The sequence below is a fragment of the Myotis brandtii genome, unplaced genomic scaffold, assembly GCF_000412655.1.
Source record: "Myotis brandtii unplaced genomic scaffold, ASM41265v1 scaffold675, whole genome shotgun sequence".
In the NCBI taxonomy this organism is placed as follows: domain Eukaryota; kingdom Metazoa; phylum Chordata; class Mammalia; order Chiroptera; family Vespertilionidae; genus Myotis; species Myotis brandtii.
Genome location: NW_005370635.1, coordinates 878,752 through 897,840, shown reverse-complemented (window position 1 = coordinate 897,840; position 19,089 = coordinate 878,752). Strand labels below are relative to the sequence as shown.

The 19,089-nt window shown below is 38.7% G+C and overlaps 1 protein-coding gene across 11 annotated transcripts in view; it reads left to right on the top strand.

The window, feature by feature from the left end:
• Positions 1-19,089, top strand: part of KTN1 (kinectin 1 (kinesin receptor)) — a 106,169-nt gene that overhangs the window by 13,791 nt on the left and 73,289 nt on the right. For all 11 annotated transcript variants that reach the window (XM_014529254.1, XM_014529253.1, XM_014529255.1 and 8 more), the window contains exons 6-10: positions 5,211-5,327; positions 7,594-7,734; positions 14,420-14,526; positions 15,231-15,363; positions 17,793-17,880. In XM_014529254.1, the coding sequence (XP_014384740.1) occupies positions 5,211-5,327; positions 7,594-7,734; positions 14,420-14,526; positions 15,231-15,363; positions 17,793-17,880 (586 nt within the window). The remainder of the gene's footprint in view (positions 1-5,210; positions 5,328-7,593; positions 7,735-14,419; positions 14,527-15,230; positions 15,364-17,792; positions 17,881-19,089) is intronic.

The window sequence follows — 19,089 nt, the reverse complement described above, 5'->3', positions numbered from 1 at the left end:
CCTTGCTATCTTCTAATTGGAAGTATTGAAAGCAAGTTCAGGTGATTTCTGGATAGCATATAGGGAATATTTTTGTGACTGAAGATAGCACCATTCAAAAACCTGGGAATTTGTTATTGTTGTCTGTGCATGTATATAATATTACCCTTGTAAAATAAATAAATTATTTGGATAGTGTAATCATTGCTATGACTAAAATAAGTAAGGAAACAACAACACAAAAACAAAATCTGTGGAGTTAATATTTAATTCCTCATGAGTCTTACTCACTATATTATGTGTACTATGTCTTACTGGGAAAGGTGACAAGTTTTTATGTGTTACTTGTGTAACATAAGATGACACAATTTCTGGTATTCATTATTTGATGTAGCCTTAATTGTTCTAAACACACACACATTACACCCCCTACCCCCCAGAAAACACTAGTTATCTGCTTTAAAACCTTGAGTGGCTTCCATATTTTCTTAAACCCCCCCCCACCCCCCCCCCCCACCCCATCCAAGCTATCACCTCTCACCTGATTGTCTTCAATAGTCTCCAAGGTGATGTTTCTGCTTTCCCTGTTAGTCCTCTAGTTTATTTTTTCAATACAACTGCAAGGTGACCTTTATAAACCCTTAGGTGTCTTTCTCTTTGTAATTAGAATATAATCCAAATTCCTTAGCGGGACTTTATATATCTCTCTAACCTTACCTCATGGCATTTTCCCCATTACTCACTACATTTCACCTATTCTAGGTCTCTTCTGGTTCCTCTAGAGCAGGGATGGGGAATGTCCAGCTGGAAATAATTTGATCTGGCCCTGCCAAGGCATTAGGGGTGTATTTGGCCAAATATAGCAGGCTCATTTTAAGTTGATAATTTTGTATGGCCTGCGAATGATGTTCTAAATATACAGTGACCCTTGGCAGAAAAAAGGTTCCCCACCCTTGCTCTAGAGCAGTGGTTCTCAACCGTCCTAATGCCGCGGCCCTTTAATACAGTTCCTCATGTTGTGGTGACCCCCAATTTCATTGTTACAAATTGGACATAATTAAAGCATAGTGATTAATCACAAAAACAATATGTAATTATATATGTGTTTTCCGATTGTCTTAGGCGACCCCTGTGAAAGGGTCGTTCGACCCTCAAAGGGTTCGCGACCCACAGGTTGAAAACCGCTGCTCTAGAGCATACCAAACCTTCTATTTGGACTGTCCCAACAGCCCACTCCCCTAACCTCCCAATTTCTCCCCTTGGCTAATGCTTCTTTCAGATCTCCACTTAAATATCCTTTCCTCATATAAAGGTAATTTGAATTCCCCATCCAAATAGTTCTCACTGTTGTTTCTCATAACTCTCTGGACTTTTTGTCGTAACATTTACTTAGCATTATAAGTCTGTCCATGCTTGTAAGTATCTATTGATAACGTGTCTTATAAACCTATGGCGTTTTACAATGTAGTATGCTTGTTGGATAGTCTTCATGTGGTATCAGCAATGGCCCAGAGTAAACAAGGTGTTTGAGGGTAATCAGAGTAAGTGTGATAACTCTATGTGACTTTGGATACAAAATCAGATTATTCTGCTGCAAAGAACATTCTTGAAATTCTTAATTGATGAATTTGTCACTTGATGTACTTCATTTTAATTGGATAAGTATATATAAAAAAGAGTAGTCATTTTATTGTCTGAGACAGTGTTGAACTCTAGTGAGTAGGTGGGAAATAAAACTCCCCTGGATAGGTATTTTAGGCAGGCCAAGGAGGAATTGGGGACTGCTAAAGACAGCGTTTTGACATAAAGTATTTTGAAACTACATTTTTTCCCCCTTTCCTTGCAATGTTCTGGGTTTCTCTGGAGTGGTTCTGTTCTCATCAGAAGGGACTCAGTGCCCTGTAGGTCCACTGTATCTGGGAAAGACTAGGTAAGTTTAATTTCTTCCTTTTTTGTCAGAGAAACTGAGTCTTGGTCAGACCTTTTAATAGATTTCAAGATCCCAAATGTAAATGAATCCCCAATCTTATAAAGACCACTTGAGAGAAAGGGGGAAGATAAATGCAGGAGCATTTGCACAGGCATAGGGTATAGATAGAGGAGTTAGAGGACTTGCTGATTAATTACATATGGTGGTTAAAGAAGAGTCTAGAACAGCCGTGGGCAAACTACGGCCTGCGGGCTGGATCCGGCCCATTTGAAATGAATAAAACTAAAAAAAAAAAAGACCGTACCCTTTTATGTAATGATGTTTACTTTGAATTTATATTAGTTCACACAAACACTCCATCCATGCTTTTGTTCCGGCCCTCCTGTCCAGTTTAAGAACCCATTGTGGCCCTTGAGTCAAAAAGTTTGCCCACCCCTGGTCTAGAATGAATGCTTGTTTTGCTCTTGAGTAACTGGATAAATTGTGGTGACAATGGTATTTGTGAACACTTGCAGAGGAAGAGAGAGTAGAGGATTGTTTTTTTAGGAAGTTGTTTTAGGTATTCTTTGGATCATTTAAATGGATAGAATCATTTCACAATTGAATATATGTTTATTTCTCTGGAGTTGAAAAAGGATTTCAATGGAAGTGATTTAGGCAATTAATGTATTATCACCAATACGTATGGTGGATGTATATTAGACCAGAGAGGATGTAAAGAGTGATAAGAAAGTTAAAGAATGAGAAACATTAACATTTAAAGGGCAGGGAAAGCCACTACAAAGGAGGAGAAGGAGACATATCTGGAGACAGTGGAATCACAGGTGCTTAGGGAGGATTGAAACTTTAGGGGTTGGGGAAGAGAGATTGCATAATTAGAGAGGAGGTATTATGTTGTGTGTGTGGGTCCACATGACTTGTGTTTAAGCTACATGACACTAGTACTGTATATTTAGAGTGTAGGTAAAAATTTTGGGAACTGGAGTCACATTTCCTGCATTCAAATCTGGGTTCTGCCGCGTTGAACTTTGTGGCCTTAGATAGGTTACTTAACCTCGGTGCCTCAGTTTTCCCATCTCTGAAATGGGAATGATAATCAGGTTTTGAGAATTAAATGAGATAATATGTAGTAGGTGCTTAGAGTTCCTAGCCTACAGTAATTGCTCAAAATATGTTAACTGTTAATGTGATTACCATAAAAAATTTTAAAGATGTATTTGATTATCTTAGTTAATAGGTTATTAGTTTCTTAGTATTGGCCTTTAAATACACTTGCCTCAATAATGTAATTTTTCAACTTTAAATTATTAACTGTTTTGGCCCCATGTTATATAATAGGAGGAAATCTACTTACTTAAGTTTTTTTCTACCTTCTCTCTTCTTTCTTAGCTTTTGTTAATTATAGCATTTGTTTATCAGGTACTTCTAATATTTATTGTTTCTTTTGTGACTATAATTCTCATGTTTGTTTTAGTCTTAATTCTACAGTTTAATGATGGGTTCAAAGCTTGATACCAGTTCTTTTGCCATAGCTTCTGTATTCATCTCTTGGTTGCCTGAAGTTGTTTTTCCTGGAATTTCTTCAAGAAGGGCTCATGGAAACTATATTTCCCAAATTCTGGCAAGTTAAATGCTTCTTTGTCATCTTTATACTTGAATGATAATTTGGTGGGGTATAATGTTTCTGGATGTCACTTTCTTTCCTTGAGAAATTTTCATATTTGCTTTACTATTCTCTACATTCAAATTGCTGGATACAGATCTGAGACCTACCTGAATTTTGCGCTCTTTTCATGTGTTTTTGTCGAACTATACTCACAATAAAAACATCCTTTGGGCAGTCAACCAAGTGTTTATTATTTATTGGACTTTTCCAGTATATGCCCTACTGTACAAACATCCAGGGATTCAGCTTCTTTGAAGTTTAGCAGTAATTTTACTATAATATGTCTGAGCATCGACTCCTTTATTAATATTACTTGGGATAAAGCATGTCTTTTCAATAATGAGATTCAGTGTCCCTTAAAAATAAGTAAAATAATGAGTATCAATTAAGCATATGTTGGATCTTCTTTGTTGTCTTTAATCTTTCATATTTATTTTAATTCTAAAAAAAGCTTTTGGTTTATTTGCTTCTTTTTATTTACTTCACCTTGTACTCTGTCTCATTGTATTTTTAGCAGTCTTTCTTTTTCTGTTTGTTGCTTCTATTTGGATTATATTTCTGAGATGGTGTTACTTTTATTCTGCTTTGGGTTTTGCCAGCTCATATTTTATCTCATTCTGTGGTCTGGTCTTTTCTCTGAGCTCTTTCTCTGAGCTCTGTTCTTTGCTCTTATTTTTCCAGAAATGACTGTTATGCCAGGTTTTTAAAAATCATGGTGATATATTTTAATTACAATTTTTGTCTACTCTTTGACAATCTTTTTCTGGTGATTTTTCTTCTTGCCAGTTGTTTTTTCTTATTATTTTCCTTTTTTTTTTTTCTTATATCTTGTATAGACCCTGTTTTATTTATTTTTGATCAGTACTCCTCTTCCACTGAGGGGTGTTCTCGTTGGGCTGTGCGTGTGATTGAGTTCTTTTAGCCTTTCCTTCTTCCCAGATAAAATCTTCATTATAGAGAGTTTCACTAGAGTATCTCCCTTGACTATGCCTCACTGTAGCTGCTTTCTTTGAGTAAAGTTTGTATGATTTCTTCTTCATTTTTTATTTATACTGCTTCTTGAGACCTTCTTCCAAGAAAATTTCTACCTTCTGTCTTTGTACTTGTTCCTGATGTCAAATGGGAGATTGTTGGTTTTACTTCTCAGGATATGCCTATTAACTTCAGAGAACTAAGCACCCATGGCACTTCTGTAGTTTTGGGTATATTCTGACAGGGTTGTTGAGCACCTGTGTTTGATTTCCACTGCTTTTGGCAATCTTTCCTGATATTACAGATGACTTTGACATTACAGATGACTTTCATTTTGGTGCATTTTGGTTTCATATTATTCTTTTGATTTTTTAGGAGGAGGAAGGGGAGATTGCTATATTGACTCATGGTTAAAACCTGGAAGACCTATATAATTCTCCATAAAAATATGTTTTTTTGATTAATATGTTTCCTATTATGTGCATCAGAATATATACTGAGACAGTGACTTTTCTGAATAATATTTTACTGACCAGTAGTTGCCAGTCATTCTACTTACATGTATTAGTGAACTCTGTATTGGCTTAAGAACACTTGATCTAGATATTTCATTTTCATTAGCCTGTTTTAACTACTAATACTGTATTGATTTCTCAATTGTAGACAAGTAAAGGAGAATTGACTGTACTTGTACATCAGCTTCAAGAGAAAGATAAATTACTTGCTGCTGTGAAGGAAGATGCTGCTGCTATGAAAGATCGGTGTAAGCAGTTAACCCAGGTGAAGACATTCTTGCATTTAAAGGATATACTTTTTTTTAAGCAAAGGCTATTGTATTTTTTTATTGATTTTAGAAAGAAGAAGGGAAAGAGAGAGAGAGAGAGAGAGAGAGAGAGAGAGAGAGGAACATCGATGTGAGAGAGAAACATTGATGTGAGAGAGAAACATCGATCGTTGTCTCCCACACATGCCTGACCAGATTCAAATCTGAAACTCGAGTATGTGCCCTGACCGGAAATTGAACCCCCTACCTTTTGGTGTGCAGGATGATGCTCCAACCAACTGAGCCACACCAGCCAAGGCTAAAGGATATACTTTTTGAATCAGAATCAATGAAGGATTTTAGAAATTGTCCACAATTCCTGAGTTAATTATTTGTGTAAAAGTCATTTTCGTTTAGAGTTTTGGTGGTGGGGTCTTACTCTTTTGTGTTATTCATAGCCTACAGTTGAAGTATGAATTTAAAATAACAGTACTTATAGATATCCTAATTTCAAAATAATGGAAGCATTTGGACATTGTTCAATTGACCCGACTTAAATTATTCTCTATAGAAGCACAAAACTCAGTGTGATTTTGTTTAAATTATAAAAATTTACAATTTCTAATCATTGAAGTTCTTCAAGCCCTGGAAATTTTACTCTGAGAGGTAAAGAAAGACCTTTAAAAAATCATGTTAAACGATATAAACTTCCAGATGTACGGTACAGCATGGTGACTACAGTTAATAATACTGTAATGTGTATTTGAAAGATTCTAGGAGAGTAGATCTTAAAAGTTCTTAAACAAGAAAAAAAATTTCCAACTGTGTGGTGTTGATATTAACTAGACTTATTTTTCAATATATACAAATAACGAATCTTTGTGTTGTAAACCTGAAACTAATATAATGTTCTATGTCAATTAAATCTCAAAAATATTATGTAGACTGAGAACATAATTGAAAGTCAGTAGAAAATGTGGTCTCATTCCTTCTGAAATACTATTTCTCCTTTTAGGAATTAAGTACAGTAGAGTAAAATGAGGTTTATTTCTGCATCATTCACAGAACTTCTTCATGACATGAGAATGGCCTTATTTGAATATAAAATTCTTTATGTGAATTTGAAATAAATATGTCATTGGAAAAACTTGGTCAGATTAAGATTAATCAAGTTGTTACTAAAATAATCATTTGCTTAAGATTAGAAACTTTAGTATAGTTTTATGTTGCTATATTTTTCTGACTGTATTTAAAAAATTTAATAAGGTAACTACTTTTTGGTTATTCATTGAGCTGTACACTTAGGATGTGAATACTTTTTCCTAAGTCCTTTATATCAGTATAACAATTTCCTAATGTAAATGAATTAACTCTTTTGGGCAACCATAAATTACATAAAAATCTTAAATTTTGTCAGTTTCTTATAGCAGGGACATGGGCTGATCATACCTGCAGATAACTTTAAAATTGTTTGGCTTTTTTTTTTTTACTTTGATAATTAATATTTGTTCTAGAAGTTCATAATATTTGCAACACAAAATGAAACCACCCTTTTAAGATTTGACTTAGGAAGATAATAAAACTTTGCTTTCTGATTTTTTACTTTTCCCTTATTCCAAATTTCCATTCTCCTATAAACATATCAATCTCTTTCCCTAGGAAAGAGGCTTCTTTTTTCCTCTTCTATGCTATTTTTTTCCAGTCCTTTTTTTTTGTACCCTAAAAGAGAGCTAGTACCTACAAATTATAGAGAATTAACTGTTTTGCTTTTTTTTTAAAAAAAATGTGTTGATTGATTTTAGAGGGAGAGAGATAGAAGCAGCAGTTTGTTGTTGCACCCATTAATGCATTCATTGGTTCTCCTTGTGTGTGCCCTGACTGGAGATTGAACTGACAACTTTGGTATCGGGACGATGTTCTAACCAACTGAGCGACCCGGCCAGGGGAACTGTTTTGCTTTTAAAATATTCTTTCTTATCAAGTTAGAAGGTAGGATTTATTTCAGTTTCAGCTCTAACTCTTAGACCAAAAAGTGCATTTGAAATAAGAATTAACAGAACAGTGTTTATGAGGGAATTGGTGTAAAGAGAAGGTGAGATGCAGATGATAGTGTTTTTATTTTTAACCTTTGACCTTACTTTTTAAGTACTTATTTCAGAATTCATGATTATTTTACTGACATTTTTGTTGATTTTAAAAATGTTTTCTTATTATTAGAGTCGTATGTACTTATATTTTTAATAACACATTTTTCATAATATTTTTTCTGGTTTACTCTTCTAGGAAATGATGACAGAGAAAGAAAGAAGCAATGTGGTTATAGCAAGGATGAAAGATCGGATTGGAACATTAGAAAAGGAACATAATGTATTTCAAAACAAAATGCATGTCAGTTATCAAGAGACTCAACAGATGCAGATGAAGGTATATCTTCATTCTTTGAAAACAAAGTGAAGTATTTGCATTGATTTAATTTACTTAAGTGCCTAATATGGTAAGGCTCTATGCTGGGCCATGGTACAGTGGCTAGTTAAGCTGGCTGCCTCCTTAAGTAAACAACTTTTATAGGTGGGGATGAGGAAGGGGGCTGGAAGTTGACAAGTAAATACTCCATTATAATAGTGGTGTAAGCATTGGGTGCTTTGGAACAATGGAGATGGGAGGTGGGGAAGAGAAGGAATGATAGGGAAGACTTATTAGAAATGTTATGCAGACTGTTGAATCTTTTGAAACAATTAGGCATGGTCAGCTAAGAGGATGAAAGAGTGGGCACTGGGTATAAGGCACTTGGTGTGATTCCTTAGTCACATCTCTAGAGATGATGATTCATTGGGTCTATTTGGGGGGCAATTAGAGCTTTTTAATTAGTGTACTCCAGTGTTTCCCATACAGAATGTCTAGAGATAACAGTTTGTAAGAAATAAAACTTATGTTATTTGGGAGTCAAGACTGGAATGTAGAAGAGAAGATGTAGAGAAGTAAATAGAGGTCCTGTCTTAAAGGGCCTTGTATAACTGAAGATTGGGGAGCCAGTGAAATTTAGCAAACCAGAGGTGTTGATGCCGGAGGAATTAACGGGCCAGACTTCCCAGACATAGTGGGAGTGAGGCTCTGGGGGTGCCGCTGAAAGAAGCATTTTCAGAAGCCCCCATGGGAGGTTTTTTTTTTTAGGTTTAAATATTATCTTTTTTTTTTTTAAATATATTTTGGAACAATGGAGATGGGAGGTGGGGAAGAGAAGGAATGATAGGGAAGACTTATTAGAAATGTTATGCAGACTGTTGAATCTTTTGAAACAATTAGGCATGGTCAGCTAAGAGGATGAAAGAGTGGGCACTGGGTATAAGGCACTTGGTGTGATTCCTTAGTCACATCTCTAGAGATGATGATTCATTGGGTCTATTTGGGGGGCAATTAGAGCTTTTTAATTAGTGTACTCCAGTGTTTCCCATACAGAATGTCTAGAGATAACAGTTTGTAAGAAATAAAACTTATGTTATTTGGGAGTCAAGACTGGAATGTAGAAGAGAAGATGTAGAGAAGTAAATAGAGGTCCTGTCTTAAAGGGCCTTGTATAACTGAAGATTGGGGAGCCAGTGAAATTTAGCAAACCAGAGGTGTTGATGCCGGAGGAATTAACGGGCCAGACTTCCCAGACATAAGTGGGAGTGAGGCTCTGGGGGTGCCGCTGAAAGAAGCATTTTCAGAAGCCCCCATGGGAGGATGAAATGTGGAAGAAGGTTTTATTGGGGTAGAGTTATATTTCCCTAGTTCCAGTGTCTCTTTTCCCCCATGCCAGTCCTGGAAGAGGGGCAGCTGGGAGTTCAGCAGAATCAGAAACAAGGCAGTGTCCAAAGTTTCTGTTCAATGTTGCAGCCGATTGTGGTTCAGCATTCAGGCCAGATTAAAATACATCAGTCCATGTGTGGAATCCAACATGGCCTTGTGCCATGTGGGTACAGCGTAGCCTCCTGCAGCAGGAGTCCCCAGAGGGCTTGGGTGTGTGTGTGTGAGAGAGAGGAAGGGCTGAGCTTTCTTTGTTTAGAAGTTTATATATTTAGATTTCCCAAGCTTGCAGTGGCCACGCTCATCTTGGCCACGAGTTGTTTTCAGTTTTGATTGACAGGCAAGTATTTTCCCACTTCACTCAGACCTTACTGGGAATGTGTCTAAACTACCTTTGTCTAGTCCCTTCCCCAATCAATGAGCTGGGAACAAACTTGGAGTATTAAATGAAGCTTTTTGGCAAAACTGAACAAATGTCATGCCTATACTGTTCGGTTTCCCCTTTCATTCCTTTCATGTTAAATAACAATCAGGTTATTAAAATGGCATCAGTGTGATTATATTAGTATTTTAAATTATTACTCTGGCGGTATTGTGGAGAATGGGACAAAGGATAGATCTTTTGGAAAGCTTTTGCAGGAAACCAAGAGAACAAAGTCCTTAAATCAGATGTTGACAATGGAAAGATGAGTTTGAGTGATTTAAAAGAGTAGATAGAGCTTAGTGATAGAGTGGAGGAGAGAGGAAGAGAGAAATGATAATGAAGGATAACTCCTACAGTTTTGGTTCTGTCTCTTGTTCTTACTTTCACCTGTCTTCTAGTATTTAAGAAGGTTCCATTCTTACTGTATATATCTTTTCTCTGTATCATCCATTTTCATAATTCCAATTGGGTCTAGTTCAGCGATTTTTTTTTTTTAGGTTTAAATATTATCTTTTTTTTTTTTAAATATATTATTTTATTGATTTTTTACAGAGAGGAAGGGAGAGGGATAGAGAGTTAGAAACATCGATGAGAGAGAAACATCATCGATCAGCTGCCTCCTGCACATCTCCCACTGGGGATGTGCCCGCAACCCAGGTACATGCCCTTGACCGGAATCGAACCTGGGACCTTTCAGTCCGCAGGCCGACGCTCTATCCACTGAGCCAAACCGGTTTCGGCTAAATATTATCTTTATTGCTAACAAAGAGGGTTTTGGAGAACATGGTTTGGGTCTGCTTGCCAAGTGGGCTTATAATACCTTCTTAATTGAACTTTCTGAACCAGTAATTTTTTGAAATTATTTTCATTGCTGGATGATGCTTCAGTTTGGAAGCTCTTATCACCTGTCTAAAATCATACTCTTGCTTTTGATCAGGTTGTTTTTGTTTTCCAACATTTTGAGGCATTATTATTACTCTTCAGTCCTTTGACTTTTTTCCCTTGCCAGTCTATAGTTTATTCTTAAAACCTTAATAGATGCTGTATTTCTTGTTACTCTTGCATTTAATTCTTAGACATTACCTTAGTTCAGTGGTTGGCAAACTGCGGCTCGTGAGCCACATGTGGCTCTTTGGCCTTTTGAGTGTGGCTCTTCCACAAAATACCGACTTCTGCGCATGGGCCATGAAGTTTCAATCCCACTGTACATGCATGCCCGCATGTGGTATTTTGTGGAAGAGCCACACTCAAAAGGCCAAAGAGCCACATGTGGCTCACGAGCCGCAGTTTGCCAACCACTGCCTTAGTTTATTATTTCATACTGTTGCCGGTGGAAATGGGGTCCTTTCACAGAGTTGCAAGAAAAGCATTTCGGGAGACCCATGCATGGGTGATAAGATGTAGTGGAAAGGTTTATTGCAGGGGTCCTCAAACTTTTTAAACGGGGCCAGTTCACTGTCCCTCAGACCGTTGGAGGGCCGGACTATAGTTTAAAAAAAAAACTATGAACAAATTCCTGTGCACACTGCACATATCTTATTTTGAAGTAAAAAAACAAAACGGGAACAAATACAATATTTGTATTTGCATGTGGCCCGCGGGCCGTAGTTTGAGGACCCCTGGTTTATTGGGATAGAAATAGAAGGCTGCCCCCAGGTTCCTGATATCTCATTGCCATCTGTCCCCCTGTGAAAAAAGTTCAGCCTTGTCTTCATCAAACCCAGGAAAATAGCTAATGTCCAGAAATTCTGTGCCATTTGTTTAGTCCATGTCAAGCTTAGTCCAGTTCAACCTCTGTTCCTGTCTAGCTAGCATAGTCTCTGTTCCTATCTGCACTCCATTTGGCGCTGTGTTGCTTTACCCAGGCTAGCGTTTGGTGCCTGCACTTAGAGCGCCCGTGGGTGGCTGGCCTCCTGCAGGCGGCTGCTATGCCCATATGGCTACTGTGGAGAGAGAATGCATGAGCATATGAATGAATGCATGTTATGGGATGAGAGAGAGACAGACAGACTGAGAAAGAGAGAGATTGCTTTCAAGCTTGGACTGTGTTATCTCTGATTTGGGAAGGACCAGGTGCTCTTTCAAACCAACCCCTGTTGGTGCTGGATCGTCCCCCTAACTGATTCATTTTTTAGTTCTTGCCTATTTCTGTGTCTTTTATCCAATCAAATCCTCCTCTCAGGAAAGGCAGCTCCTCTCCTTTATGGTCTCCATCTTGGCTCCCGTGCATGCCTGAAAGTAGAAAGACCTTCCCCTGTACCATCTTGGCTTCTACTGGGCATGTGCCCAATAGAGGAATTTCTTCTTTGTTGTTTTATTCCTTCCCCCTTTAGTTTGGGAGAGTGGGCCAATTATACCCAGGGGAGATTGTAAAGCCAGTCCTTCCTTCCTACATGGGGCAAGGAGGGGTGTTAATCCTGTTGGTGGGGCAATGCTTTGATCCCCTGGGGAGCATATGAATGCTGCAACTTCCTAGTTAAGCAGGCTTATTGCCTAATTTAGCTCCCTCTTACATTAGGCTTCTCAATGTCTGATTCCCTTTGCTCCCTTCCTTTATTAATAACAAGCTACCTATACTAACAATTCTAACATATTTGTAGCACCTTCTTAATAGGTCTCTCATTTCTGTGCTAACATGATTAGTACCAGATTTATGTTTATAAAACACTATTTTGACCACATTGCTAACCTACTGCAAATTTTTAACTTACTCTTCACTGCTATCAAAGTCTAAATGTTTTCCATGGAATTACACTAATAGTGGAATAGTACAAAAGAAATGAATGACTGTTGTCAGGTTATTACCACATCCACTGCTGCTTTTATGCTTTCATTTGGTCCAATCCTCCATCTTCCCATCCTCCAGCCATTTGAAATATTCTTTCCCATAAGTCAGATTATGGAAGAACTGATTTTTCCAGCCTCAGGTGATATTTTCTTCTTCTTAATTGCTACTTAATGTTGATTTGAAAATTAGCTAGGTACTTAAAGCATCATCTTTTATTGAGGATGAAAGGTGTTGAAGTGGTTCATCTTTATTTTTTTTTTTGATTGCTTATAGAGGCCATGATATATAGATCCCATATGATAAATTCTCTGAAAAATAGAAACATACATTTTAATTTCTCTTAATTAAATAGATTTATTAAAAATTATCAAGATTATTTTGCATATTGAAGTAAGATATGTCCTTATGGAGATATAAGAGTCAGTGTTCTTTATCTTTTGATTCTATAATTCTGAAATAAAAAATTAGAGGCCAGAATATTTTAGCAAATAGATTTTTGTGTAATGAATTTGCCATATATTTGGTTATGGCTCAGTTTGCAATTTAATATAAATGTATTGAACATATTTTCAACTTTAAAACTTGATTACTAAAATTTTAAAAAAATATTGTGTACATAAAATTGACATAGGATTAAGACAGGCTTAATTCTGTATGAGTCTGGGGTAGGAAAAAGATTCTAAATCATTTTTAGTTCTGAAACAGCATCTCAATGTATTTTGCATTTCAAATATGATAGCAGCTAGCATCTACTTGCATTCTTTTTTTTAAAAAATATTTTTTAATTGATTTCAGAGAGGAAGGTAGAGGAGGAGAGAGAGATAGAAACATCAATGATGAGAGAGAATCACTGTTTGGCTGCCTCTTACATGCCCCCTACTGGAGACGGAGCCAACCCAGGCGGCATGTGCTCTTGACTGGAATCGAACCCGGGACTCTTCAGTCCACAGGCCAACACTCTATCCACTGAGCCAAATTGGCTAGGGCTATTTGCATTCTTTTTTAAAAATTGTATTTTTATTGATTTCAGAGAGGAAGGAAGAGTGAGAGAGAGAGAGAGAGAAACATCAATGATGAGAGAGGATCATTGATCAGCTGCCTCCTGCATGCCCCATACTGGGGATCGAGCGCACAATCCGGGCATGTGATCTTGATGAGACTCGAACCCAGGAACCTTCAGTCTGTAGGCCAACACACTATCCACTGAGCCAAACTGGCTAGAGCTACTTGCATTCTTGGATTTCTGTGACAGCTGATATTTGCTTTGCATTCATCACTATCAAAATGTATTTCATCTTTTAAATTCTATATAATAAAGAGCTAATATGCTAATTAGACCGAACAGCAGAACGACCGTCCGGACAACCTTTTGGATAAAGCCAGGGCTGCAAGGGCCAGCTGAGGCTGTGAGGGGCTGTAAGGGCCGCATGAATTTCGTGCATTGGGCCTCTAGTTTGTTTATATTTAAGGATGGTGCAAACTTTATTCTTGATGCCTTTTATGTTCTCACTAGAGGCCCATTGCAGGAAGATTCCTGTAAGAATAGGGCTTCTTGCGGCTGTAGTGAAGCAGAGAAGGGAGCGAAACCCGCCTTCGCTTCCACATTGTCTTCAGTCTTCACTCCCAGCCAGTATATGCAAATTAACCGCCATCTTGGTTGGGTTAATTTGCATATAGTCGCTCTGATTGGCTGGTGGGCATAGCAAAGGTACGGTCAATTAGCATCTTTGTCTTTTATTAGTGTAGATCACAATAAAGTATCTTTTAAAAGTTAGCTCTGGCAGCCCTGGCCGGTTTGGCTCAGTGGATAGAGTGTCAGTCTGCGAATCAAAGGGTCTTGAGTTCGATTCTGGTCAAGGGCATGTACCTTAATTGCAGGCTTCTCTCTGGTCTGGGCCCTGGTCGGGGCTCATACAGGAGGCAACCAATTGATGTGTTTCTCTCACATTGATGTTTCTCTCTGTCTTTCCCTCTCTCTTCCACTCTTTCTAAAAATCAATGGAAAAATATCCTCAGGTGAGGGTTAAAAAAAAAAAAGTTAGCTTTGGCAGTTATTGTTTTCTAAATCTTATGTTTGTAAAATAATTTTTTTTTTGGTAAAATAATTTTAGTTCCAGCAAGTTCGTGAGCAGATGGAAGCAGAGATAGCTCACTTGAAGCAGGAAAATGGCATACTGAGAGATGCTGTCAGCAACACTACAAACCAACTAGAAAACAAGTATGTTTCCAAATGCTTTATTTTTAATTGAATGGCAGAGTCTTTTCTTGAATCATCAAAATGATGTTTGATAGTGATTGGTTAGACTTTTGTTTTTTTATATTTGTTTATAAAATCAGTTAATTTTAAAAAACAATTCTCTTGCTCTGTGAAGAACCTCTTCAGCTAAACTACATGATAAATACTTTACCTCCTGTGGAATAGTATACAAATTTATGAGACTGAATTTACAAGTTTTAAACCATCTATCCCCCTTAACAGTAGTCATCGAATTTCATTATTCTGAAGAGCATCTTGGTATGTTATTTAAAAAAGCATATTCTTGAGTCCGATCCCTAAAAGATTCGCATTCGGTGCTCTGAGATGGAGCCCAAGAGTGTACATATTAAGACACATTCCACTGATAGTTATGTAGTTGGCTCTGAGACTTTGAGAAGCAGTGCATTAGAGAAGACTAGTAAGCATCCTTACACAGACTAAATCCTGTTTGATTTTAATACATTTTTCAGAATATCAGTTTGAGGGTGACACTGTTGATTGTGCTTATTGAGTGTGGTCATTTACTTACTTGATTATATTATAGTGATTTTAGAATTTGTGTAATTGTCATCAGAATGATTCAGAGGTTACACTCAATATGTTTTGCTTATTCTTTATATGGGTCAATAATAATGGAAGGTTCCTAATCCAGTTACTGTTTTCAGGCAGTCTGCTGAACTAAATAAACTGCGCCAGGAATATGCTAGATTGGTGAATGAGCTGACTGAGAAAACAGGAAAGTTGCAGCAAGAGGAAGTCCAAAAGAAGAATGCTGAGCAAGCAGTTACTCAGCTGAAGGTGATATATTTCCACCCATATTTATCATTTCATAAATAATGTACACATTCAATAATGTACACGTGTCCTAAATGTATATAAAGGGTTGAGATATGTAGTTTGAGGCTTAATGGGACCTGTAGTACTCTGCCTGTATACACGTGTATGCACTTATGTAAGAATTGAATATTGGCTTAAGTTTGAAGTTAAAGACTGAAGATATGAAAAATGAAATGAGCTGATTGATAGGTATAACCAGTTGAAGGAATTTCATCTTATATGTGGAGGTTAGGTTGTACCTGTGTAAGTAAAAAATCATGTAGTTAAAATTACCTTCAACATCACGTATACATAACTTGGATTTCTTAGTAAGCTCAAGCAAAGTTTATTTTCCTTCCAGCATTAGAATAGATTATTTTCCCTTGTCTGAGTACCAGACCTAGTAATGCTCCAATAGCTTTTGCTTGAGCCATAGTACGCAAAAAGTACACACTGTTTCCTTATACACTAGAATTTATCTTTAGCCACTTGGTAAGTTGAAATGTTCATATTGAGAAGAGATGCATGTGTTTGCTGAGGCTGTCTGAGGGAGGAGTAGATATGTTCTCTTGAACATTATAGCATATGCATATTGAGCAGAATGGTGGGTAGAATTGTCTTTTCCTCCTTTTACTGGGGAGAGGATTTGTTGAGTGTGTAGTTGAATTTGTATAGAAGTTAAATGTAGTAGTTTCTTAGGTATTTGATACAGCCATATCTTGGTATTAGTTTCAGAGTAGTCAGGATTAAAAGGGCTTTGGGAATAATTGAATGTAGAAAATAGTGTAATTTTTGTCTTCTTAGTTTTCATGGATCCCTTTGGGAGATTGATATAATTGTCCTTTCTTTTATTTAATACTAGAGGCACAGCGCACAAAATTGTGCGGGTAGGGTCCCTAGGCCTAGCCTCCTGCGATCTGGGCCATCTTCTGCCCATTCGCCAGTCCCCAGGCCAAATGCTGCCTCCGCCGCTGGGCTGTCAGGCTGTTGGGATCACCAGCACATCCCCAGCTACTCGGGGGCTCAGGCCTGTGGGAAAGCGGGCGCCAGTGACTTCACCTCTATGCGCGTGCACTGGGCTGGCTGCTGATGGAACGTGCTGCCCGCTTGGGACTGCTCATGTGGGCGCTGCTGGGGCTTGAGGCACTGATGGAAGCTGCAGGACGTGCCCGCGACCTAACTGCCCTGGCGTGTGTCTGCGACCTACATGCCCTGGCATGAGCGGCCCCGAGCAGGCAGCACGTTCCATCAGCGGCTGGCCTGGTGCACACTCATGGAGGTGAAGTCCCTGGTGCCTGCTTTTCCACAGGCCTGAGCCCCCGAGCAGCCAGGGATGAACTGGTGATCCCAATGGCCTGACAGCCAGCCTGGTCCTCCCGCCACCCACCCCGATTTCCCCAGGGAGGGAAATTGTCAGCTATTATCTTTTTTTTTTTTTAATATATTTTATTGATTTTTTACAGAGAGGAAGAGAGAGGGATAGAGAGTTAGAAACATCGATGAGAGAGAAACATCGATCAGCTGCCTCCTGCACACCCCCTACTGGGGATGTGCCCGCAACCAAGGTACATGCCCTTGACTGGAATCGAACCTGGGACCCTTGAGTCCGAAGGCTGACGCTCTATCCACTGAGCCAAACCGGTTAGGGCAGCTATTGTCTTTAGTCTCATCAAGATCACATGCCCGATGGATCACCATCACTAATCCATCAGAGCCTGCGGGCCGGGGCAGGGACCAAGAGGTCAGCCGTTCAGCCTGCTAGCCAGTCCCCAGTCCCGCCCCGCCCTGCTCGTGGGCAGGGTGGGAGGGACCGAGAGGTGGTCAATGCCACCTCAAGGTGACTGGTCTTTCTGGTCGTCCTAGTCATCATGGACACTGGCTTTTTATATATATATATAGATTTGTCTTGCTGGTGTGTTTATTGCTGGCAGTTACAAATATGGAAGTTTGTTCTCTGGCTATGGATAAGTAGATAATGACACTGAAGATTAAAGAGTTGTGCTATACCTCAAATTACAAATTATAGGTACCTACTGAAATTTAGCACTAAAGATAGAATTTTGTCTTTTAAAAGCCTATCAGCTCACGGTAGATTAATGGAAAACAGATTATAGCTAAGAGGATCAGATATATACATATTAGCTATAATGATCCACCAGCATAAATATTGTTTCGAAACAATTTCCAATCTTTAAATTCTGTATTCAGGTGGTGGGGGTGGTGGGGGGGTGGTAGGATGGCTGTGGCTGATAATATCTATGCAGATTATCAGGCTAGACATATCTGCCTATCTTATTAAAATGTAGGAGACTAGTTGTTGGAATAAGCAGTTTTATGATACAACAGTAAAGGTAGAGGATACTTAAAAATAAATGCAATCCTGTCTTTGTGCTGATTTATCCATTCTCCAGGTTCAATTACAAGAAGCTGAGAGAAGGCGGGAAGAAGTCCAAAGTTATATCAGGAAGAGAACAGCAGAGCATGAGGCAGCACAGCAAGGTAAGGGGAAGAGGTAGTCATGTAAATTTAGTATATAATTCTGGGTAAAATTTTCTCCCCTTTCCATATTGTAGAGACAGTATGTAATTTGGCATTTTGATTATAGCTCAATAAAAATAGCTTTTAAACTTTTAAAGCACCTTTATTTCTTTAATATTTCTTAGGGTTTTACAAATAAGCACTCTAGCCCTGGCTGGTGGGGCTCAGCTGTTTGGAGTATAGTCCTTACACCAAAAGGTTTCGGGTTCAATACCTGGTCAGGACTGGTATGGGAAGAAAACAGACAGATGTTTCTCACATTGATGTCTGTCTGTCCATCTGTCTGTCTGTCTCTTTCCCCCTCTCCCCTCTCTAAGTCAATTAGCATGCCCTCAGGTGGGGATTTTTAAAAGCAGTCTAATAGCCTTGTTTAAAGCATTAAGTTGCAAAAAAATTATAGTCCATAATAGGGTAATGGGACCCTTGCTGTATGTTTCCTTTCTGTAGTTATTTATTCCTTTTGGTTCTTTGATCAAATCTTCATTTGATTTTTTTGTTTCTCAGGGACTCACTTCCTATATTGTGAAGAGAAAAACAAGAGCGTTATTATTCCAAGTAGTTGACCTAAACCTTCCTACTCCTTAAATACTAACTTTCACCACTTATTCTTAATTTTATAAATATACTAGAGGCCCGGTGCACAAAAATTGGTGCATTCGGGGGGCATCCCTCAGCCCAGCCTGCCCCCTCTAACAGTCTGGGAGCCCTCACAGGATATCTTACTGATGTCCCTGTGGGGAGCGGGCCTAAGCCTCAGTCTGGCCTCCCTCTGTGGAAGGCAACTGGCCGATCAGGTATATAGATACTTTCTGAAGGCAGCACAGACTCCTTCCTTATTTCTTTCCTCTGTGGTTGGAGAATAGGGGACTAAAAGGTGGAGACAGAACTGTGGCCGGGCCTGGGGCTCTTGTAGGCAGCAGAAAGGAGGAGAGGGCTGGGGAAAGTCTAGATACGGTTTTCTTCAATTGTCCTCCCTCCCTCCGGGCCCCTCGCTCTGTTGTTTCCTTGTCGTGGTGGATGCTTGGGCCTCGGACTGACAGGAGCCCAGCGACGGTGGAGTTCAGCCCCCTCACTTCTCAGCTGAACATATAACCGCCTCACATTCCAAGTAGAGCTGTTTTCAAGTGGCTAAAGTGCTGGCAATTCATGCCTCCCGGCCTTTCCCCTCTC